General features: G+C 34.2%; 1 protein-coding gene across 3 annotated transcripts in view; it reads left to right on the plus strand.

Annotated features, from left to right (window-relative positions):
• Positions 1-7,776: 7,776 nt before the first annotated feature.
• The window catches only part of LOC110101268 (phosphatidate phosphatase PAH2), a 29,440-nt gene continuing 11,014 nt past the window's right edge, over positions 7,777-26,202 (plus strand). Inside the window, exons 1-8 of one of the 3 annotated variants that reach the window (XM_020829090.2) lie at positions 7,783-8,136; positions 8,361-10,983; positions 11,198-11,781; positions 11,882-11,955; positions 15,780-15,864; positions 21,361-21,447; positions 21,599-21,671; positions 22,540-22,583. In XM_020829090.2, the coding sequence (XP_020684749.1) occupies positions 8,460-10,983; positions 11,198-11,781; positions 11,882-11,955; positions 15,780-15,864; positions 21,361-21,447; positions 21,599-21,671; positions 22,540-22,583 (3,471 nt within the window). In that variant the 5' untranslated portion in view covers positions 7,783-8,136; positions 8,361-8,459. Of the gene's footprint in view, positions 8,141-8,360; positions 10,984-11,197; positions 11,782-11,881; positions 11,956-15,779; positions 15,865-16,530; positions 16,682-21,360; positions 21,448-21,598; positions 21,672-22,539; positions 22,584-26,202 lie in introns of those variants that run through there. The other 2 variants (XM_020829089.2, XM_028699205.1) reach the window with 2 other exon arrangements.

The raw sequence follows: 26,202 nt of genomic DNA on the forward strand, positions 1-26,202 counted from the left end.
AATCATTATCTTAAAACCCCTCTTCTCTCATCGTTTGGCCAAATCATGAAACACAGGAAAAAAAGTGAATTAAGAGAGAAAGAGAAGATAGAGAAAAAGGAAGCTTGGATTTGGAGCTCGTGGAGCTATTTTTGTCTGTTGAACATGTCGGAAATATTGCTCATCTCACTATAAAAAACCTTTAACTTATTTTTTATTTTTGATATTTTTCTGATCAAATTCCTTTTCTTCTTTTACCAAAAAATGTGAATAACTTTGTATTAGCAAAACTTTTCTCAGGTAACTTTTTATAATAAGTCTGACTTAAAATATTATTTTACATAATCCCTGATAATTTAATAATTTTTTAAAAAATATACATTTTTACCTAATATGATTCTTTATTATCTACCTTTATGATATTTTGACATCTTCTTAATTAAGCTCAATCATGCATTATTTACTGCAATGCATTAAAAATGGATGTGAATATATGGTTGAATAATAGCTTGTCATTATTACTCTTATAGTATTGTGATAGTAATATGCGTATGTGAAATAAAAAAGTAAAGACTGGTTGACTCGTTAGTTAGAGACTGATTGAATTGTATATGATGGTGAGCCGATAGGCTTTCCTAATAAATACTGTGATTAGATGTTATCCTTTACTAATTTTAGTGATACACTGATTGAGAGTTATAAAGAGATCATTACTATGTCAATAGGTAAAGAGTGACGACTCTATTCACTAAGCTAACAGTTTATTAATATTGACACTGACACTGAAAAACATCATGATAGTCAGGACTTCTTATTTATTTAGTGTAACTACTAAAATGCATGTTATTGATATATTATTATTATTATTATTATTATTATTATTATTGTATTAATTTATTAGCACTACATAAATTTATTATTATTGCATTATTCTACTATTTCTGTCACTAGATTGTTATTATTATCGATGTGGATACCAATACTATTTGATAATATTGATTTAAGTACTTATACTAAGCATGTGATACACCCAGCATATAATATAATAGTCCTAAATAGCATGTGTACAATCTTATATGCTTATACTACATTGATTTGATTTGAGAGCATTTTATAAATATTTTGATTTAATATTTTATATGATTTATATACTAATTGGTATTACTGATATGATGATTGCTTTATAGATTTAATAATCGTATTGATTTACTATTTTACCTGCTTTCATACTGAAGTGTTTTATTATTTATAGATTATACTATTAATGCATTTAAGTTTTACTATTCTTGCACTCTTTCAATGATCATATGAATGTTACTGTTATGATTTGACTATTGACATACATATTTCTCCTTGTTGTGCGCTTTAAATTCAATTGTAGGTTTTGTTGACTTGTTGGTATTTTTAAGCTCATTATATATGTTAAATGATTTCAAGTTATGATAGGGGAGCAAGAGTGTGAGGTTGGTCAGGTTTTTCAGGTTTTATTTTTTTTATTATAGTTGTTCTTTTGTTCTCATGACTAAATAGTTGTGATAAGATTGTGTAGATCCTGAGTAGTATATATAATATTTGAGAATTAATACAGATGTGTACATTAATGTTTTGAATTATAGAATATATTTTGTTATTGATTACTGATAAATGATATTAGATAACTCTAGTTATTATTTATTAAAGGATTAAAAGAATAATTCTTCCAATTTAGATTCTGAGGCATTACATAAATATCCTTAGAATTATAAATCAAACCATTTGATGAAGAAATAGCTTTAATATTATTTCTTATTTGTCGATTATGAATCTTAGAATAAAAAAAAACTCAGATCATCTTCATCATTCGCAAGCAATATAGCTTTCGATCTTTAAATAAGCCAAGAAGTCCATAAAGATTGATAATGAATCAAGAGAGTATTAATCTCTTTTAAATCTAAGTTATCCAACACATTATTTTGAATTTCTTGCAGAAGCCTTTTTTTGATCCATCTGTAAATTAGCCAATTTGCTAGAAATAAAATTAGAAGAACTACATAACTAACTTTTAATAAAGCCTTTCAGCTTATTCAAATAATTATAAAGATTATAAACTGGACTACCAGTAATAGGTAAAGCAAAAGCTTCAATAATTAAATCCCAAAAAATAGGATTAGAACACCAATAAATTTTTAAAATAAATCAATGCTTCAGATTATCCATTTTACTATTAAAGAGAGTCAGCGAGCTATGAACAGAACACCTTGGCTTATCCACATTATAGTAAGAAGAGCAAATTCTTCTAGTCAAAATTTATTTATCAAGATATTGTCAAGCTTAATGTGAATTGGACAATCACTTATTTAATTAAATTAAGTATAAAAATACCCAACATAAGAAAGGTCTTGAACCCTTATATTAAAAATGAGATTATTAAAATCCCATAACTTATTATTAGGGAGAAAAATACCTTCAGATTTTTTATTAGTGATACATCATAAAAAAATTACATTGATCGAACACGAATCTCGAGGCAAAATAAAGTTGGAAACTTCAAAAATTAGATCGGAGATCATTTGAATTCCGATTTCAGCAAACTTACGGTCAAACTAAGCGTCTCGGAAACACAAACCCAACGACACAAAAATCGACTCAATTTGAGCCCAAGTGAGTCCAAATCAAAGACTCGAAGCATTTTTGGAAGGATCGAACCACAATTTGGGTTACCAAACAATCTCCAATCATCACATGCTTATAATCGAATCGAGCGGCTCGACGAGACGAATCCAACGAACCCAAGATCATCAAATTCTGATATCATTAAGACAGTCAAATATTCATTGAACGATGCATGATCGTATGAATCAAGATCGGCCGTCCATTCGAACCACTCCAAATTTACCCTTGATCTTCCACTTATTTTCAAGCCATGCCACTCAAGAATTCTATAAATAGAACCCCATTTCCTCATGAAAAAGGAGGAAGAAGCCAAGAGAGAAGAAGGAAGAGAAGGAAGAAAGCTTCAGCCGCCTAGCTCCTCCTCGACCACCGCCGGAGTGCTGTCGCACCACCGACGCAGGTCTGCCGCACCACCGCCGGACCATCAAGGGACACTAGAGTGCTACCGCACCACCGTCGGACCACCAAGGGACGCCGGAGTGCTGTCGCACCATCGCCGTAGTTCTACCGCACCACCGACGGACCACCAAGGGATGTCAAAGTGCCATATTCCGAAGCTGAAGTACCCCCTGACACTAAAGTGGCACTGCCGATCCACCGCCTGACACCGGAGTGCCACTGGACCACCATCTGACAGTGGAGTAACGTTCAACTTTTGCAAAACTCTTAGTTGATATTTGTAATCTAGTAGTCTTCAAGGACAAGTCAAACCATTATACTTTCCTCAAATTTTAATGGAATCATTTTCAACTGGGTTAGGCCCTGTAGTTTTTTTCGGGTTTTCCACGTAAAAAATATTGTGTTATCTATATATGAGCTGGATATCCGTGCAACGCTAAGACGTAGAATTATAACTCTATCACCGTGTATATTCTAGCCCGCAACAATTAGAAAATTTACAACAATTGAAATCACCAAGCAACACTTGAGGAGAAGAGATATTAATGGAAATATTAAGAATATCTTTCCACAAAGTTTGTCTATCAATTGAATTATTAGAATCATAAACCACAATGATATAAAAGGAGTATGCATAACCGACTTTTAAACAATCATGAATAAACTGATTAATTGAAAAAATAAGAGGAAAAGAAATGCAAGAAGCATTCCATTTAATCCAAATTCTTTCAAAATCTAAAAAAAATAAAGTTCTTGTAACTATCTTCATTATTAAAAAATCCTATGTTTGGCAAAGAACCAGGGATCCTCTACTAAAGCCAAATTAATTTTAAATTCAAAGATACAAATCAGATCTACACTATAAGAACTCACAAGATACTAGCAAGAATTAACTTTATTAAGACTATTAAAGCCTCTAACATTCTAGGACGCAATATTTGGAAAAAAAATATGATTATTTAGTAGAATAATGTGTAGCATTCATGGAAGTTTTAGTTCTAGCCATCTAACCTGAAGTTGTGGGCTATTTTAAAATCGTATGATTATTAGAATCATAATCATATAAAACTTTACTCAAAGTTATATTTTAAAAAAGATTGATGAGAACCATCATCATGATTCGAAAGATCTTTTTACTCTTCATATATATTTTTGTAATACAATAAACTTATTATTATCAAGCAAATAAAATTTACTATTGCTAGAAATAATATCAGAAACAGAAAATTTTAAAGGAAAAACCTCAGTAGGTGAATAATATGTAGGATAATTCAAATTAAGAATAATAGTATTTACAACTTCAGCATCTGAAATCAAAACAACAAAAGAATATGATCCATTTGACTTGTTACCTATAAGCTTTATTTTTAAAGAAGAATAAAAATTTTTGGGAAGACTAGATGAGTCATGCTTAGCCACCCAACTCCTACTTCTATTCCTAGACATTTTATTTTTAATCGAAAAATTAGTAGAAAACTTCCAAGAAACCCTACTTCTACTTCTATTAGATGAGTCACACTTTGTTGTATTTTGTTATATTACTTGTGTTTAAAATTTCTTATTTTGAGCACAAAACATATTTTACTTATGTCTTCATCACATCTCATATTGCCTGGGTGCATCGCCTCCTAATCCGGGATGTGGCATCGTCATTCCTTATTGACATTAATAAATTTTCCCTTTTCATTCTTTGGAGATGCCAGTTCACTTCCCTTCTTGCATATTTTGTATACCCAAGTTTTAAATAGAATATCTAATCCAAAGTAAAACTTTTTAAAATTATTATTATTCACAAGGTATCAAAGTTACCAAACACGAGTGAGTCTCTCCTTCCCATGGTTAGCTCCTCCTCCTCTATAGTTTCCTCCTCCCCTAATGCTCATATCATCCTCACATTCGATCATTTGATTGATCTCAAATTCTCATCATAGTCAACACCAACATGTAAATCAAACTTATCACCTATAACTACACCTCAAGATATTCTAGTTTTATCCCTCTCTCATTGCGTATGTTCTCATAAATTTTATTAACAAATCATAACCCTATCAGTCATAAATATTGAAAACTAGTGATGGCACTAAACCAAATACTATCTACTCGCTATGGATTCATCAAGATAAACTCATCTTTAGTGCGATTGCCAACTTTTTTTCTTCAAATATAAGTACATTTATTGATTAAAGAAAATAAAACTGGATCAACATTGAGGAAAAAATTGAAAAAAAAAAACTAAATGATATAATCAAACTTATATTTGGGGGAGAAATTATGGAGCCCTTAGAAAAAGTAAAAAAACCTATAGAATAAAAAACTTTGATTCAAGATTTCCAGAAAGAGAAAAGTAGATTAGTGGGAGAAATCCACAGAATTGAAGCAAATTCTATTCTATCTTTAACTATTTTAGAAGTTGACCACTAACATTAGGGGACAATTATCATTATATTTTTATATTTCATTTTCTTAAGCAACTTGATACTTGACAACAACAACAATAACAACATCAAGCCTTTATAACACTATGTGGGGTCGGCTACATGAATCCTTTTTCTCCATTGTGTCCTATTAAAAGTCAAATTCTTGTTTAAATATAATAAAGAAAGGTAATTCCTAATATTTTCTAACGAAGTCTTTTTAGGTCCGCCTCTAGCTTTCTTAGCATAAGTCAAATATAATACCTCTACTCTCCTAACCAAGTCATCGGAAGGCCGCCGTTTTATATGACCAAACCATCTAAGGCGACTCTCTCTAATCTTATCTTCTACTGGAGCTACTCCAACCTTTTCACATATATGCTCATTTCGTATCCTATCTCTAAGGGTAAAGCCACTCATCCACCTGAGCATCCTCGTCTCTGCCACACTTAACTTAGTATTGTGTTTCTCTTTTAATGGCCAACATTTGGCACCATAAAGCATTGCAGGCTTCACTACCATCTTATAGAATTTTCCATTAACTTTGAGGGCACTTTTCTATCACACAACAAGCCTGATGCATTCCTCCACTTCAACCATCCAACTTGAATTCTGTTGATAATATCCCCATTTATTTCACCATCACTCTGAACAAAAGATCCAAGATATCTAAAACGTGTACTCTTATTAATGACTTGATTGCTCAAAGTCATAATCCCCTCACTAGGTCTATAACTACTAAAATTACACTCCATATATTCTGTTTTAGATCTAATCAAGCAAAAACCTTTAGACTCTAAAGTTGACCTCCATAATTCAAGTTTACCTTCAACTCCCTCTCTAGACTTATTAGCAAGAAGAATATCATCAGCAAAAAGCATACACCACGGTACATCATCTTGCAAATGTCTAGTGAGAACATCCATGACTAAAGCAAAAATATATGGGCTTAAGACTGATACTTGATGTAGCCAAACTGAAATAGGGAAATACTTGGTCAAACCACCTTATGTTTGAACACAAGTAATAACTCATGTATACATATCTTTAATGATTTGAAAATAAGCATTATTAACTCATTTCTTTTCAAGAACTATCCATTGCACTTCTCTTGGAACTTATCATATACTTTTTCTAAATCAATAAATATCATATGTATATCATCCTTATTTTCTCTATATTTATTCATCAAATCTCTTAATAAATATATGTCTTCCATAGTCAACCTACCCGACATGAATCCAAATTGATTTTGAGAAACATTAGTATCATATCACGTCGCAACCTATGCTCCATAACTTGCTCTCATAGTTTTAAAGTATGACACATTAACTTAATTCCTCTATAATTCGCACAATCTTGTGCATCACCTTTATTCTTAAAAATAGAAATTAACACACTCATTCTCCACTCATCTAACATCTTTTTAGTCTTCAAAATAGTATTAAAAAGTTTAGTAATCCAAGAATTTCTTTCATCTCCTAAGTATTTCCACACCTCTAGCTATTGGAATATCATCAGGTCCAACAGCTTTTCCACAATTCATTTTCTTTAAAGCCTCTCTAACTTCAGTTTTATTAATACACCGATAAAAACAGAAATCTTTATTTTCATTTAGGGTGCTAAGGTCACTATAGTCAATCTTATTTTCACAATCTTCATTAAAAAGTTTAGCAAAATATCTCATCCACATTTGTTGAATATCATCTTATAAGAAAAATATTTTTTGATCTTCATCCTTAATACACTTCACTTTAATTAAATCCTTACTACTCTTATCTCTTTGTTTGACTAACTTATACATATATCTTTCTCCATCTTTAGTATCTAATTTATTATATAAATCACTAAAAGCTAAGGTCTTTGCATCGTATATTACTTTCTTAGATTCTTTACGAACAACTTGATACTTGATTCCATGAAATTTATTCCCACGACAAGGCATTGTCTATGTATAATTTATAGTTCCTCCTATTAATTCTATATAAGATTCAAATGAACAATCTTACACTAAAATCTTAAGAAGGAATATATACATATATTCAGATTTTTGAATCAATTAAAATCAAATTAACACAATATATATGCAAATTAAATTAAAATAATTAAAACTCTCAATCAATAAATTAAGATCAGCTGCACAAAACTCAAATTACCAAACAAAAGAGCATAGCATAAGAATACAAGGTATCAAAGGTACCTGAGGGCACCGGAATGTTCTGCCCAACCGGGTGCCAGTTTTTTAGTCCATTATAGTGTTAAAGAAAACTATCCTAGATTCCCAGGTCTTCAGTTGCATTGCAGAGAAGTTTCTGTCCGAAAGCTCCAAAAAAATGGATTGCCTTGTCACCTGGCGGAACAGCAATGGTCATCGTAAGGCGGAGGGGTCAATTCAAACGTGTCAACCATGTTTCTATCCGGTCCACGCACCCAACGTTGCCTAGGGGAACAGAGGCGCACCTTATCAGGGATGGCGTGGCGCCAACTTTCGCGTAGCGATTTGGTGAACCTCAAGTAATATTCGCCGACTTTTCCATGGAATATGCTTCGATCTCAAATGCTGTCGTCGTCGTCCGCCTCCTACGCGTATCCCTTCTCCTCGTTCGGCCTCCGTCGAGGCTTTGCCGAGGAGGCTTATTTCCCGTATTTCTGTAGTTTGGAAGGTTCCGACTCAAGTTGGTTCCCAATCTGGGTCGGTAAGAATTGCATCTCATTCATACGTTTATATGGAAGTTATTGCATTCCTGATATGTTATTTTACCCAAAGATCTAATTTTGACGATTTGTTGGTTTTTACCTTGTTCTGTTTCCTTGATTTCTGGATTAAACTTGTTTGGATGAGCAGGATCGGGTTAGGAGAATGTCATGAGCCTTTATGCACCGTGTTTCTTCTCTGATGTTTGTTTTGTTTCGTAGGATTAAAGCTCGTCGCTCGTGATTGATCTCGATTTTGTCCGGGTAGGGCTTAGATTGCATTGAGAGCGTTGTCTCCTGAGTTGGATAGAATTTGACAAGATGAATGCTGTGGGGAAGCTTGGAAGCTACATCAGCCGCGGCGTCTACACAGTTTCCGGGCCTTTCCATCCGTTTGGCGGGGCTGTCGACATTATTGTAGTCCAGCAACCGGATGGGAGTTTTAAATCTTCTCCATGGTATATTCGTTTTGGAAAATTTCAAGGAGTCTTGAAAACGAAGGAAAAGATCGTCAGTATTTCTGTCAATGGAGTGGAAGCTGGATTCCATATGTACTTGGATCACAAGGGTGAAGCCCACTTCCTCAAGGAGTCAGACACCGAAGAAGGGGAGGTTGTCATTTTGCCACAAACTTCGGGCGATGAGACGGAGGAAAGATTGGGGGACATTGTAGAAGTGGAGTCTGCCGTTTTGCCGCAAACTTCAGGTAGTGAGAGGGAGGAAAGATTGAAGAACACCGAAGGAGGGGAGGCTGCCACTTCATCTCTAACTTCGGAAGGTGAGAAGGAGGAAAGATTAGGGGACGCTCAGTTTAGGAATATTCAAAGCTGTAAGTATGATGGCAGCTTGAGTGATTCGGTTGCTCGTAATTGTGCTCAAAATGGAAAGATTCTGTCCAGGACGACTTCACGTAGGTCTAGCATTCTTGGGCTTATGTTTGGCCGAAAATCGATCAAAGAAAGTGAGTTAAATGAGGTTGTTGGTCGGGTGAATTCGTTGGAGCGAGCAGAAATTGCTGCCAACCTATTAGAATTGAAGTGGTCAACCAATCTCGTAGACAGTAATGATTCTCGGAAGAAGCCTACTGACAGGGAGGATTTTTTTCCAAAGAATTCAACGGGCGAGAAAGAAGAAAAGCAGCAAATATTTCCTTTAGATTCTGCACAGGATTGTGATGGGAAGACGAATTCCTCTGGTGGATGTTTAGTTGATAATTTTGAAGCAAGCGTTGTTGGAAAAGAGTACTTTAAAGACAGAGCCAATTGTGATTCCGTGAATTTGAGAGAAGAAGATATGACCATTGAAATGAACTCATCTAGAAGGGAGGCAACTACATTGAAAACTGTCTCTTTTAATCAGGTATCGCAGGAATCAGCGGATAACCCCACTGTTAGTTCAGGCACCACATTGAGCACTGGTAATTGTGAATCACACTATGACTCAGATGGAAGTTTGGTGACAGAGGTGCTTTTTGAACAAAAAAATACTTGTACTTCAGGGTTAAATGGCCATGTTGAGAACAGTTCAGCTGAGAGTAATGAATTAACCTCAAATGCGTTGGGTGTAGAAGGCTGTGAAGTAAATTTTTTATCAGAGAATTGGAACCTTAGGGATGTTAGTTTTGATGTCCGAAGACCCGTTGTTCCTGCAAGTTCTCATGTCATGGTGCAGAAATTGAAAGAAACTTTTGAGGCTTCAGCATTTTCTGTATCCACTAATGGAAGTGAAAAACAGGAAACATGCGGTAAAACTTTGGAAGGCTCAACTACTAGTTATGACATATCGAAAATTTCTCCCATGGGTGACAAATTAAAAGAGGGTTCTGATGTTCTGGATGGTAGAAGTTTTGTAGGCCTCCATCAAAAGTTTGAGTTAACTGATTCTGTTTCAATTGATGCTCAGACCAAGCCTTTGGCTAATGGAGAATTTCTAAGTGGGGAAGTTCCTGCTGAATTTCACCCTTCTGAGAATGCAGGTTTACTAATTTCTGACTCTGGGACTACCTACCAGGATTTAGTCATTGAGAAACGAAATCAAGAGATAGACAGAAATACAACTAGCTGTACTTTTCATGATAATCAGCAGGAGAACAGCATATACTTGCATCCCTGCTCTAATGATTTGCTGATGTCTGACCAGAGAACTGGTTCTGATAGTGAAACAATGTGGAATCACATTGGTAATTTTCATGATATCCTTAATGAGTCTTCTCAACTTAACAAAATTGGTAGTTCTGAGAAAAATGAAGTGAAAAACTCTTGTTTGTCCGATATGCTCAACAATTCTCAAGATTCTGATGCCAGTTCTGGACCAATAGCAGTTGAAGCCGAAGTCAAATCATCGGAGAACCCAGAGGAAGATCAGTTTCTATTTAGTGATTTAGATGGTTTTGGTATTAACGAAACCAAGGTTGAGATGTCATTCAAAGCGGCTGCTGAATGTCAAGGTGTAGAGGGGCAAACTTTGAAAGATATAAGTGATGAAGAATTATCTGATGATTTGATAGAGGATTCAATAAGTCAAACTAGTCCCATGACAATTCCCAGAAATAAAACCTATCTGGAAGATTCTCAGATTTCTCCAAAATCATTACCTGCTATCCCTTCCTACATTCATGATCTTGAAAGATCCCATCAACCACACGCACTTAGCAGCTCATTAGATGTAATATTTGATAAATCCATGGGTGATTTATCAAGGTTTAAGTGTTCTAAAGTCTTAACTATGGAAGATGGTTCTCAAAGTAAGGTGGTGCAAGACTACTGCACATATGAAGCTGTTGCCTCAACGTTAGATACCAAGAATGACCACGCACCAAAAGGAATTGCAATTCGTCCTGTTATAGGTATGTATATTCTTTTTCAGTGCAAATCCATGGAAAATGCATGATGGGCTCTACACTGCCTTCTTCTGTATTCAGTTATGTTAACAGAAGCTCTATGGTGATTTTTAGCTATGTCTTTGAGAGTTAAGGCTGTTTATATGCATTTACTAGTTGTATTATTTTGTATTAGCGTCAATAACAATTCAGGCTCATTTATGTTGCATGTGTTCTCCAGAGCTATCCCTCTGCCGCCATTTGCTTTATGAAGGAATGGGATTAGGTGCAGCTTCTCAAGCATTTAACTCCGAAAAGGTAACTGTGGATAGATTTCATGCTTTGGGCCCATCACTTCTGAAGAATGATAAGCTAGTAGCTAGAATAGATGGTCGTTATGTTCCATGGAATTCAGCAGCCCCAATTGTTTTGCAAATTATTCTTTTTGGACATGAACCTATATTTGAACCTCAAGATGTGATTTTGGTTGAACGTGTTGAGAAAAATGGTAAGGAGGATGCATCTTCAACGAGAGCTTTGTCTGAGGGAAGCTGGAACCTCTGGCCATTTGGCTTCAGGAGATCAAAAACCATAAAATATGTGCAGTCAACCCATGAAAATATCAATCAAGTGAAGCCCATTGCTGCTTCAATGGCCACAAAAAGTCTGAACAGCGACAATAATGGCATGCAGAAACCCAAGAATATGAAGAAGAAAGTCCGATGGCTCACTCCAAGTTCTGAAGAGCTTACTTCCTTGAATCTTAAAGAAGGACCGAATGTTGTCACCTTTAGCTTCTCCACTGCAATGCTTGGACGACAGCAGGTCAAGTTTTTCAATGGGGTTCTTCTTACAAAATGCTTTGAATTTTTGCCATTCGTCACAAATCATGCTTGTGCCTGCTCACATTTAGTTCTTCAAGCAGGTGGATGCTAGGATCTATTTATGGAAATGGAATACCCAAATAGTTATCTCAGATGTTGATGGAACTATTACTAGGTAAGCGACTCACTCCCTTTGAAGAAGCATTAAGATGGCAGTTTTTAACCTATACTATTATGATTTCCATCATGAACCCGGTTGTATAAAGCTCATTTTGATATGCATTATTCAAGCATTGTAAATTTTTTATTTGGATTATTCACAATGCAACCCTTTTCTTTTTCATTATTCATGCATTAGTTGTCCATTGATCAACTTATTAATTTTGTGAAAGACATTGTTTGACCTGAGTAATCATATACTTTCTTATTCTTGATTGCACATTGTTCATGTATTTTGAACTTAGGATGGTAGCATCTCATGTTTCCAGATTTCATGACCATATTGGTTAGCAAGTTACTTAACGTGGTGCATTAGATTTTATTTGGCCTTTCATGTAACTTGCTTTTATTTCTACAGTTAGAATTTTCCGCAGTGCACTCTAATGGTCAGATGATGATGAGCTATAATTCACCACTTCCATTTTCCCAGAGCCTTCTCATGTTTTCTTATTAAACAATTGGATATTTATGACAGAAATCCTGAACTGGTAATTTGCTTGTTAATGATGATGGCCACAACTCATAAACTTTAATATTGATGAAACATTTTTATTGGTTTGCACAAATTCTCAAATGGTTGCAACAGAATATACATTAATTTGCTGGAACAAAATGGTAAATTTTGAATTTTTACTGCGGTATGTAAGAAGGAATCCTTTAGCGGTGTTTTTGGATTTATTAATTTACGTCTGAATAGACCTTTCTTTGTGGCAGTCTTTGGACTTGGGGGTTTCAGTTATTTATACCATCTTCTGCTGGTTTTATTACACAGTTACGGTTGCTGTGGCTATGTGATTTTCCTTGCGATTCCTACAGTTGGCTTCACTTTATATTTCTATTACGGGATTTCTAATTTCTGTCAGAAACGGGCGGCAACTGTTGAACTTATTTTTGATTTGATTAAATGAGGCGGTGCTTCTATTGTGTAATATTGTGCAGGCATCAAATAATATTGTTTAGCTGAATTAATTAAATTGAGAAATTTTTTATCCAATTTAGTTAATTTAAACGTCAATTGAGATAAGTAGTGCTTGAAGGCACGTAGTTGAGAACTTTTTCTTAAATACAATTTCTCTTTCTATTTTCAATTTATGAGTATAAGTTTGTTATATGATTATTTTAAATGCAGTACAAGTGCAACAACAACAACAACATCAAGCCTTTGTCCCACTACGTGGGGTTGGCTACATGAATCATTTTTCTCCATTGTGTCCTGTTAAAAATTAAAATCTCGTTTAAATCTAATAAGGAAAGATCATTTCTAATATTCTCTAACCAAGTCTTTTTAGGTCTACCTCTACTTTTCTTAACATAAGTCAAATATAATACCTCTACTTTCCTAACCGAGTCATTGGAAGGCCGCCGTTTTATGTGACCAAACCATCTAAGGCAACTCTCTTTAATCTTATCTTCCACTGGAGCTACACCAACTTTTTCACGAATATGCTCATTTCGTATTCTATCTCTATGAGTAAAGCCACTCATCCACCTAAGCATCCTCATCTCTGCAACACTTAACTTAGTATTATGCTTCTCTTTTAATGGACAACATTTGGCACCATAAAGAGCATTGCAGGTCTCACCACCATCTTATAGAATTTTCCCTTAAGTTTGAGGGAGACATTTCTATCACACAACAATCCCGATGCATTCCTCCACTTCAACCTTCCAACTTAAATTCTGCTGATAATATCCTTATATATTTCACCATCATTCTGAACAATAGATCCAAGATATTTAAAACGTTTACTCTTATTAATGACTTGATTGCCCTAAGTCACAATCCCCTCACTAGGTCTATTACTATTAAAATTACACTCCATATATTCAGTTTTAGATCTATTCAAGCAAAAATATTTAGACTCTAAGGTTAACCTCCATAATTCAAGTATACCTTCAACTCCCTTTATAATCTTATCAATAAGAAGAATATCATCAGCAAAAAACATACACCAAGGTACATCCTCAGAACATCCATGACTAAAGCAAAAAGATATGGGCTTAAGGCTGATCCTTGATGTAATCCAACCGAAATAGGAAAACACTTGGTTAAACCACTTTGTGTTTGAACACAAGTAATAGCTCATGCATACATATCTTTAATGATTTGAATATAAGTGTTATTAACTTCTTTCTTTTCAAGAGCTCTCCATAGCACTTCTCTTGGAACTTTATCATATGCTTTTTCTAAATCGATAAATATCATATGTAGATCCAACTTATCCTCTCTATATTTCTCCATCAGATATCTCAATAAATGAATGACTTCCATAGTAGACCCATCCAGCTTGAATCCAAATTGATTTTGAGAAACCTTAGTATTATGCCGCAACCTACGCTTCATAACTCGCTCCCATAATTTTAAAGTATGACAAATTAATTTAATTCCTCTATAATTCGCACAATCTTGTGCATCACCTTATTCTTAAAAATAAGAATTAACACACTCATTCTCCACTCATCTGACATATTTTTAGTCTTCAAAATAGTATTAAAATTTTAGCAAGTCAAGAAATTCTTTCATCTCCTAAGTTCAATAATTTTCAAGGAATTCATCTTCTTGTACCAGCATGAGGTTTGATTTTTTTCTTATATTTTGATAAATTCATTCTTTTTTTATTTCATCTATATAATTTGTTACTATTTAATCTAAATAATTTGTTATTGCTTGTTTAGAATACTTGATTTTGATAAAAAAAATGACATTGTCAAAATATGATTTGTGAAAGTTAATTTGAGTTGCTTATTGATTTTATTCATTTTCAACTTCTTGTTGAAATTCTCAGATAATGAAAATAATTTCGATTGTTTCATTATGCGCTCATCTTAAATTGTAGCATGACATGTTTTCATTAAAAAGGTGAGTAGTTGAGTTAATAAGTATAATGTGAATCATGAATTCTTAATTTTCCTTTGCATGGAGTCATCCCGTGCACATCATATTGATTGTATAGGAAACTATAATCTTGAATCATCAGACATTGCTTTTTCCTTCGTTTTTTTAGATTTCCTTTGCAGGATGGTTTCCATGATATTAATATTTCAAGGGGGCATAAACGTACATCGGTTATGGTTATCATTACCGAACGATAACTGCTGCTTGTTAAATTATTCTTCACTTAACGAGTTTATTTTCTTGGAGCAAAATAAAGTAGGCTTAGCTTGTAGGAAAGTTGAAAAAGAAAATTAAACATACTATTTTTCTGAACATCAGTTTTTAATTTAAGGATATGATAATGTTTCTGTACATTTGTAGAGATTCATGGAATAAAAAAAAATTGCTTTCACGCGCTAATTTAGGATACTTTTCTGTACCTTTCTGGATTTTTGAAGCAAGTATTAAATAGCTCTCTATGAAGCTAGCTGAACTTTCAAGTGACTGAACATGTAGCTCTAGCTTGTATTTATCCTTCCAAAAATTTGAAATCTTTATGACGCCAGCAGAACCATGTGCCTTCTGAATTTGAAGAGTGTATATTTACCAATGTCAATTTATCATTAGTTGGCCTGGCCAAAGTGCATATCAGTTCAGCATACGTTCATATTTCTATGATCATTTAAAAAAAATTGATCACTCACAAGAACGTGTAAAATTCTTTGCTAAATGTGTTGAGCATCAGTGCAAATAGTAGTTGAGATTATTTGATATGCATCTTAATTTTTGCTCAGAAACCTGCATCACCAATCTATTTGTGGGAGTTATTTTTGCCACACATCATTATTTCTTAAGAGTCATATTAACTATGGTTTTCCTCATAATCTTTCTCCATCAATCTGCAGATCAGATGTTCTTGGGCAATTCATGCCTCTTGTTGGTATAAATTGGTTACAGACAGGTGTTGCACATTTATTTTCTGCCATTAAGGTATGCCGCAATTGCACACTGTTTTCTTACTGGTCTTGTACTTCTACTATCTTAACATTATGCAAATTGAAGAGCAGTATATGCATTCAATAATTTCTTTCTAAATTTTGACTTTTCCTGACTTCTTCCATGACATTATCTCTCCTTGCCGACAGTCTATGTGTGAAAAGCCTTTCTGGATGCTTAAGTTTTTTATCATCATCAACATTTACAAATTTATTAGTAAAGTCATTGTCATTCATGATTTTTGTGATTCAAATCTTTTCACTTTGTTTTGAGGACTACTTATCGTACATAATGATCGTTAAAACTATTTAGCATTTGCTATAAGCAAGCCTGACAACATTTTTTTCTATTAATTTTATTTTTTTTTTCTACTGTTTTACTCGATATTGTTGGGTGAAATGATTGCAAGGAAATTAGTGAAGTGGGTCTAAGTGTGTCTAGAAAGAAATTATTTCGAGTAAGGAGACTTGTGATGTATTGAAATTTATTATGGAATAAGGAGATAACATATTTGTTGAAATCAAGAACTTTGAGAGAAAAAAACTTATTTTATTAAACAATTTCTTCCCTATTTATAGATCTATATAGGATATCTTAATAAAAAAACAAATATTTACAGATTCATGCATAATAGCTCTAATACACTCCTTCCTAAATCAGCTACTTCACTATGGAAAGAAATCAACGTGACTCTGGTGTGATTCCTGCGGGCTTCCCACGGATCATGCTTTGTGATCGTCTGATCTTCTTCGAGAGGGAATGACTGGGATTTAACACTCACTCTCAAGCTGGGAAATATGGATATTTTATTCCCAGCTTGGCTATCATTCTGAGAAAGACAGAGTTATCTAATCCTTTGGTAAGGATATCTGCAAGTTGATCTTTTGTTGACACATGGTTGATACATATAAGACCGTTGTCTAACTTTTTTTTTATAAAATATCTTTCGTGCTTGGTTTTGTCATGTTGGACTGGATTGTGAGTTATGTTGATTATTGTTTTTTGTCACAATACAACTTTATGGGTTCATCCCACTTGATCCTTAGATCTTCTAGAATCATCTTGATCCGTAGTACCTCACATATTCCCAAGGCCATAACCCTATATTCTGCTTTTGCACTAGATCTTGCCACCGCATTCTGTTTCTTATTTCTCCATGTAATTAGGCTTCCTCCAAGGAATATGCAGTACCCAGAAGTAAATCTTCTGTCTACTGGTGATCCTGCATAATCAGCATCAATGTATGCCTCTACGATTACTCCGTGATCTCTTCTAAAGAGAATTCATTTTCTTGGGTTACTCTTAAGGTAGTGCAATATTTTGTCTATTGCTTGCATATGAGTCTGTTTTGGATTTTGCATAAACTGACTAACCATGCTTACAACAAATGCTATATCTGGTCTCGTGTGGGAAAAGTAGATCAATTTTTCCACAAATCTCTGGTAAGCTCCCTTATCTACGTCTAGATCTTCTTTTGCTTCTCCCAATTTGAGATTCTATTCTACTAGAGTTGGTGCTGATTTACAAGCTAGTTTTCCTATTTCCTTCAGAAGATCTTTAATGTACTTTTGTTGTGAGATGAAGATTCCTTTGCTGGAATGAGATACTTTAATTCCAAAAAAATATTTTAGCCTACCAAGATCTTTGATATCAAATTCCTTGATAAGATTTTTTTTATTAGACTTTCTTTCTCCGTTTTATCATGCCCAATCAAGATAATATCATCCACATAACCTAATAGTATTGTGACTTCTCCTTAGTTTGTGTTTAAAGAAGAGTGTATGGTCCCCTTGACTCTGTCGATACCCATTAAGAAACATGAATTTTGAGAATCTTTCAAACCATGCCCTGGGTAATTGTTTTAGCCCATATAGGACTTTTCTCAACCTGCATACTTTGTCACCTCCAAATTTTTTTCTTAAATCATGGTGGTATCTCCATAAATATCTCTTCCTTCAAGTTCCCATGTAGGAATGCATTTTTTACATCTAGCTGTTCTAGGTGCCATTTGTATTAGCTGCTAGTAAAAGTAGGATCCTGACAGTGTTCATCTTGGCTACAGGTGTAAAAGTTTCCTGGTAGTCAATGTCATATATTTGAGTATACCCTTTCGCCACTAGTTTTGCTTTATACCTTTCCAGTGTACCATCAACTTTGTATTTTACAAAAAAATACCCATTTGCTACCGACTATTTTTTTTACTTTAGAAGTTTGATGATTTCCCATGTATTGTTCTTCGCTAGGGCCTGTATTTCATCTCTCATGACATTTTTTCAATTTTCATCAGATAAAGCCTCAAAAATATTTTTAGGAATATAAATTTCTTCTAAACCAGAAAGTTTTTGTGTGAGGATTAAAATTTATTGAAGGAAATAGAGTTAGCTATGGGATACAAGGGAGGTGGTGAATTTTTATTTATCTTGATTCCAGGAGATGATTCAGATTCTTGGATTTGCTTCGGAGTACAATTCGAACTTGTATGCTTGGAATATACGTTCCCAAATCTACTTGGCTTTATCTTTAGGTTCCTATTTTTGATTTCAGGAGGATTGGTTGGAGGAAGGTCAAGAGAGACAAGCTCACTTTTCTCATTTTACTTTATTTCAGTCTCCCCATGAAGATGAGATTTGGTAAAATAAGAATTTTGTTCATCAAAGGTAACATCAACAAAATCAAGGTTTTTTTTGTGGGGGAATGATAACACTTGTACCCTTTTTGGGTGGCTAAATATTCAATAAAGATGTATTTGAGTGCTATTGGATCTAATTTTCCTCTATTTTGGCTGTGATTGTGAACATAGACAGTGCACTCAAAGATTTTTGGTGTGAGGTTATGATAGGTTCGAAACTTGGGGTAAAATGAGGACAAAATCTCCATTGAAGTTTTGAGTCCTAGGGCTGTTGAAGGTAGTCGGTTTATGAGATAAGTTACAGTTAGGAGGGCTTCCCCCTAAATAGGATTTGGGTGTATTGTAGTGGATTAGAAAAGCTTGAGTGGAGGCTAGAAGGTATTTTTTCTCTCGGCAACCTCATTTTGTTGTGGGGTGTGAATGCATGAGGACTCATGGATGATACATTCGCTTTGGAAGTAAGAGGATAGGGTTTGGTTAAAATAGTCTTTAGAATTGTTGGAGCGAAATTTTTTTAATTTCACCCCGAATTGATTTTGGATCATTGTGTGAAAGATGGGAAGAATGGTGCTAACATCGGATTTATTTTTTAAGAGATAGATCCAAGAGACTCTAGTGCAATCATCAATGAATGATACAAACCAGTGTATCCCAGAGATATTGGAGATTTTTTAGGGTTCCCATGTATCACTATGAATAAGGTAGAAAGGAGTATCATATCTCTCATTTTTATTTGGGTGTTTGGCTAACTCACAAGTTTCACAATAAAAATATTTATTTTCTAATTTCTAAAAAGTTATGGATATATTTGTATTAGGACATCAAAAGATGGGTGTCCTAACCTATACTGATGAAACCAAATAGCAGAATTCTTATCAACTAGGGATAACATAGAGCAGCTGTTTTTAAGTTGGTTTAGTTCTTCTAGGTAGTACAACCCAGTTTTTTCCTTAGCAAGTCCAATCCTCTTCTTCGATCTCTTGTCATGAAATAAGCAATAAGTAGGGTTAAATAAAGCTTGACAATTATGATCATTGGTAAGTTTTTGTATTGATATTAAGTTTGTGGATAATTGAAGTACATGGAGCATATTTTTTAGGGTGAGTGTGCGAGATTTCTTCTCCAGAAGTTTCAAGTGTCATGCCTAATTAGAGAATTTGAATCCTGGAAGGATAATAAACCTTGGTACCTCTGAAGCACAATTTTATTCAGCATCGGCCATTCTTGCATGCAAAAGTTACCATGATGATATGCTTTATGCATACCAAATAAGAATAAAAATCATCCAAGGGAGTATCAGTTAAAGTTTCAAATGGAGGAAGTTGAAACCCAACCATACCCTGCCAAATGGTTGCTATAGTTCACAATCCACATACTATAATATTTGAAGAAGCCTCACAGAAGATCTTTAGGAGTTGCCTAACTCGCAACAAGAAATTACTAAGCTTCACATAACTAGCCTTGAACAGTGGAAAATTATCCTCGTGAGAGACCAAAAGAGAGTACATGCTCGATAAATTGAAATAAATATAAAGAGATATATAAAAAAAATTAATATGCCAAGGTCATTCTATGAAATGGAAGAGAGAAAAATTAAAATAGAAAAAGTGAGAAGAGATTTATAATGTTGATAAATCTCTTTAAATGACCTTTGGTGAGGTGCCTGCGATATGCCGGAGCAGGTATTAATCCTAAGAAGAAAATAGAGCAGCCCCAAAAGAGAAGGTCTACGGAAGGTACTTTTGAGGGAGTATCTTAAGAGGCACTCCTGAGGAGAGATCTTGTGAAAGTGTGGTTATCTTAGTAGCAGTTTAATCTGCTATAACAATGATAGCCATGTTCAAGTTAGTTGCATCAGGGATTAAAATAAACGTTGAAAATTACACCAACTCACCAATCATGAGTATATGAAACACAAAATAGAATCAACCACAAAATATAATAATTGTAGAAATAGGGAATCAATTGCATAACCAAAATATAGCCTTACAAATAGGATAAGATCATAGACATGCAAATATAGACTCTTATTGACTCAACTAGTTGATTACAACTAAATTTAAAATTCAAAATTTAATTCTACAAAAGTTCAAAATCAAAACAAATTTTTGTAAAGCAAACATTTTGTATTTATGATAAGTGTCATATGAATGGACAAGTGCCATAGCAAATTTTCTATTGTCTATTTTGATTCTTAAAAGAGAAATAGACCAAAGTGATCCCTAATTTTTTTTTAAAATGATCAAAATTGTCTTTGACTAGATATTAGCACCGATTTGGTCTCTTGAAGTTTTAAATAGGGACCAAGTTAGTCCTTATGTAAGATCATTTAGCTCCTATTTAAAAAGTCAAGAGACTAAAATGAGACTTTTAAATAAGTGAGAACCATTTTGATCCTTATCTCATTCTTAAAAGAAGTTTCTACAGAGGCCATGAATGTTTTTTGTTTTTCTATGGTAAGTTTAACTCTCAGTAAATAGTAAGGTGCTGGGGTTGTTGGATAATAAAATATCAATGTGATATTGACAATTATTCCTTTTTTTAACGGGAAGTTCTTACTGTAGTATCACTCAGTATATTTCTGATAGAGACCATACATTTTATGTAAAGGAATTGATTTGCACGCAAGTAGATTAGTTTCATGTTTCTATTTTTTCAAACTAATTGATGCTTCAGCTTTTAGACTTTGTCATCATGTTGTGGTCTATATATTTATTTGTCTCAAATGCTATTTGTTTTCTCTCGTGCTGCTATCTTTTCACAATGTTTGGAGCTGCTTTAGGCTTCATTCATTACCTTCTTTCGTATTCATTGCTTTCTTTCTGTTAATTGGCATGTAACATTGAATTGCATTGATGTAGGGTAATGGTTATCAATTGCTTTTTCTCAGTGCTCGAGCTATTTCTCAGGCATATTTAACGAGGCAGTTCCTTCTCAATCTTAAACAGGTTATCATTTGAAAACTGAACCTTTCATATATTATCTCCATTGCTTTCACATTAAAAGGGCAATTTCTTATTTTTTCTTCTTCTTATGATGTATGATCCATAGTCCACCTGGTATTATACAATTATAAAGAGTTCTACTTCTGCTTTTCAGGATGGGAAAGAGCTTCCACTTGGTCCAGTCGTCATGTCTCCTGATGGTCTCTTCCCTTCACTTTATAGAGAAGGTGACTGATGTCTTCTGATACCTTAATTAGTCGTCATTCTCCTCACCCTATCTATCAATGCTGTAGGGCTGTATGAATCCCTTCATGGTTCATTTCTTGCTGCTAAGTAGTAGTTTAGTTACGAAAACATTCCAAGCATTGCTTATCCTGAATTCGTTATTGAGGTTGCTCTTGTTTTTATGGCATCACGGTTTGGCGTCTTTACTACATGAATAGCTGTTGCTGCTAGTAATCTTCTTTTGTTTCATCCTTGTAACACTAAATAGACAGTGCCAACTAGCATTGCAACCAGCGTTCTGAACAAGTGTATGTTTTTTAAACTTTGAACTTTTGATTGCTGTTGTCTTTGCTGAGATATAAACTAAGCATGAAATTCAGTGGTCAAAGATATTGATTTGGTTGTTCGATGAGGTATCAAGTAGTTTAACTAAAAAGCGTGGACTACTTTTCTTCTTCTTCTTTTTTTTTTTTCTGTTGTCATTGAACATGATCAAAACTTTGAAGATATGATTTGGAAGGCTAACATTGCTTGGTTCGGTCGCTATTATGTGAGAACTATAAATTTTATCAAATATGTATGTTGCTGCACAACCCAAAAAATATAACTATTTTGATATAAAGCTTTCCATCTTGTTACGGAAGAAACACACTTTTCGGTCATGTTTGAAATAGTATTCCACATGACTTTTTGGAATTTTTCTAACTGATATAATTGGAAAATGCATGGTTGTATGGAGCTCTATTAGTAGGATTTGAACATCAAAACTTGTACTTGCTCTGTGATAGGTAATGTATTTATACTAAGGGAAAGTTTAATGTAAAACTTTTTAGCTTTCTTTTAAAATAAATTTCACTTTATGATTTGTAGTTATCCGAAGGGCTCCCCATGAATTCAAGATTTCGTGTCTTGAGGTGAGTTTACTTGTCAACTTAGTTTTTTTGGTATTAGCTTTTAAATATTGTAGAAAGAAATCTGTTTGTATATTAGCTATAAGTTAATTGTAGAAAGAAATCTGTTTGTGTCATATTCTTTAGACAGATCTATACAGAATGAATATTTCTCTTTTTCTTCTTGCAAGTCAAACAACTTTGTTGCGTGGCACGGTTGTACTTTCTCCTTAAAATAATTGATGTAAATAGGTTGCTTTAATACCAATTTATGTTATAAAATTGATATGATAACAAACTGATACACATGATGAAGGGCTCTTGTTGGTGATCTCCTTGATCTTCTTCCTTCTAGATTGCTTTGATTGTAGCACTTTTCTTTGAATCTTCATCCCTTTAGATTTAAGAGGAAAAAGGGAGAGAAAATATTGGATAAATCTTGGTTGAAGCAGGACAGGAATTTGGGAAAATTACGCTTGGATAAATAGAGAGAGAACTGCAAGGTTATCTCATAATTGGTAAATTGTGTGGGGAGAAAGAATCATTAGGGAGTCTTGGGAATCAAGATCTTATAGTTGGAGAGAGAAGGAGCCATGGGAAAGAGAGGATATATTTCAAGGGAAATTGATTCAAATTTCATTCATAATAAAATAATTATTTATAATGTATGCATGACCTTATTTATATAAATAGGGTTTCATGGATAATTCAAACTGATTCATTTTTTAAATCTAGATAAATCCTATAATTTGAATAATCCCAAATAAATGATAATTCTAATCTTTTGAGAGGAATATTAGTGATTCTAAAGGTGTTTTAGTTGATACTTTTTTTGAATGTTATGCATTTCAATGATTGAGTATGATTAGAAAATAATTTTAATTTTTTAAACTTATTTTAAACATGAGGGGAAATTTTGCAAACTTATCATTAAAAGTGAGAGTTGTATGAATGTAGTGTATAAGTCTGTCATAAATCAGTCAAATAATAAACATGCCTAAAAGAAATTAACCCAAACCCAACCTAGATCAAGCCCAAATATGAGCCAATGAAGTTAAAAAGTCACTAAGGTGTGAAGCCAACCACAAAGGAAATTTTGTTTGTTAGTGAATCACCAACTTTTGCTCCTTGACCGTGTCGTGTCCACCTATGCACCTCAGCGCTCATGCGTGAGGGGCACCCAACCGCATCTTTGATTGGGGATGGATGTTGTTTAGCACGTTTGGTGTTATCATTTACTGTGCTTTTGCATAGGGGCACTCAGATTTTTTGCCCTCTTCCCACTTTCATTGTTCATAAGGTTTCAGTTAAACCTCGAATTTGGTCACTGTTGTCGCCACTTATCCTGATGCTCATTTTCTTCGTGAAGGCTGCTCCTGCTTCTATACCTAGAAATTGTGCCTCCTCTTGCTCACCCTTCTCCTTTCTTTGCAATTTTTATTTGTGAGTTGAATGATTCAAAATTTAATTCCTCCATCCAACCATTTCCCTTTATTTTTATCGTCAAGATCCATTATCGCTTTATCATTAGCATTCATTCATGTATCAAAGCAAACCTGCACTCCTTTTCACAAAAGAGAGACCTCTGAGCTTACTAAGCCTTTGTGTTTTTTTATTGTTGGCAAGTTCTTTTTGGGATGCCCCCATTTAGAGGTTTTCCACAAATTTATGTCTGATTAACATTTTGTTGGTGACTATTCTTTTGGCCTCACTGATCCTAATAATATCATATTTTTATACTATCTTTAAAAATATACTACACTAAATCTTTCTCTCAATAATCCTACTTCAGCAGTGGCTTCCTAATGCATGCTAAAAAGGTCTCCTCATTTTGACTCTTTAGAGGAAACATCTATCGCTTCGATTCGAATTGCATTCCCTCAACCTCATTTATATTTTTTCAACTAATGGACTTTATATAACATGTGTTCTATATTTGGCAAATAACTGCATGTGGATAATGCTACTATTGGTCTTGCTAGGTCTTATGTGGCAAGTGTTTTGTTGAATTAGAAGTTACTTCTCAATTAGAAAAGGAGGTGTTTTTTGGTTTCTTGACTTATGGATATTAGTAAAGAGCGAAATTTATCAAATTATTCTTCCCACAAAATTTTTAGGCATAAATTCTTTGAGTGCTTCATATCCAGAATATGAGAAAATCTAGTCAAGTGTAAAACATAAAACCAAATGAGCAAATCTGACCATTTATTTTTTTGGAGGTCAGTAATTTAGGTTAAGTTTTGCAATCATAATTTAGAATCAGTCTTAAATTGCTCTTTGGAATTAGAAGCTCTTTTCCTTGCTTCTACAAGCCCCATAGAGATGGTCACTACTACATACTACATCTACTAGCATTAACATTGATATTGATCCATTTTTTCTACAACTCCTCACCTGGACATAGTGATGATTAGGTCTCAATAGTTTTATGATTCAGATGAGAGAACCAGATTGTTGACACTGATGAATAGGAGGTTTCGACATGAATCGAAAAAAATTCAATCCTCATTCCCATGTTTTCATCAGGTATCAAGCAAGACAATGCAAATAATTCTATTTTGTAGTTTGAGTATTCCTAAGGATTTTGCATTCTAGGCTTTCATGCTATCTTTATATTGTCTCATAAATTTTTTATTTCTTATCCTTATAATTCTTGATAATTATCTTTGTTGTACTCATATCACTTTCTAGTTATAATATTAATCTGATAGGAAATACTTGAAGTTTTCAAGTAAATCTTACAAATTTCGATAAAATAACGAGAAAATTCTTCCAAACTCCAGTGAAAATAAAAAAAATAATTATTTTATTGCAAGAAATCAAATAGAACGGAATGAAAATACCACGATACAAATGATTCTCAATTCTAGAGGAGGATTGATCTCTCCGAATCCCTAGACACTGCTATAGCCTAAGAAGCCAAGTACCCAAGACACCAAAATAGCCACCAATTTTCAAATAACCCTAACCTTAATTATCTCATGTTGACCCTAATACTAGTGTCGGGTCGAGTCGACCGCGCGAGATGAGTTCGAAAAGTGAAAGAGCTCGAAATCGCGCAAAATCTCACCCGACGCGTGTCGACCCGAAAACCCAAAATCGTCGAGACGACCTCCGTTTGCGAAACGGACAGCGCCGATGTGTCCGGAGCAATGGAAACAGCTAAGATCGACACCCATATTGGTGGGGGTCGCCGGTCGGCGAAAAATTAAATTTTGGGCGCGCGAATCGAGACGACGACTTGTGCGGGCGACGACGCGACGACCAACTCGATGCAAGATTAAATTTTTTTTTTTGTGCAATCTAATTAAAGAGTTTTGGAAAAAGAGGGAGAGAAAGAGAGGTTTTAAATAAGAAAATAATTTTTTCTAAATAAAAAAATCCCAAAAATCCCTAAAATGCCCTCACTTAAACCCCTAAACCCTCATACTCTCTCCCAACCGCCCCTCCCACTCTCATTTCACGACATTTCCACGCCCAAGGAGCCGCCCCTCATCTCCTCTTGCGATTCTTCAAGCCGCCGGCCTCTCTTCCCTCCTCCAAGCTCAAGGTTTGATCTCTCCTTCATCTTCTTCCTCTTCTTCCTCCATTTTCTTCTTCCCATCTTCTTCTTCTTCCTTCCTTCTTCTTCTTCTCTCCCATT

Source organism: Dendrobium catenatum, unplaced genomic scaffold (assembly GCF_001605985.2).
Source record: "Dendrobium catenatum unplaced genomic scaffold, ASM160598v2 fragScaff_scaffold_1220, whole genome shotgun sequence".
Classification (NCBI taxonomy): domain Eukaryota; kingdom Viridiplantae; phylum Streptophyta; class Magnoliopsida; order Asparagales; family Orchidaceae; genus Dendrobium; species Dendrobium catenatum.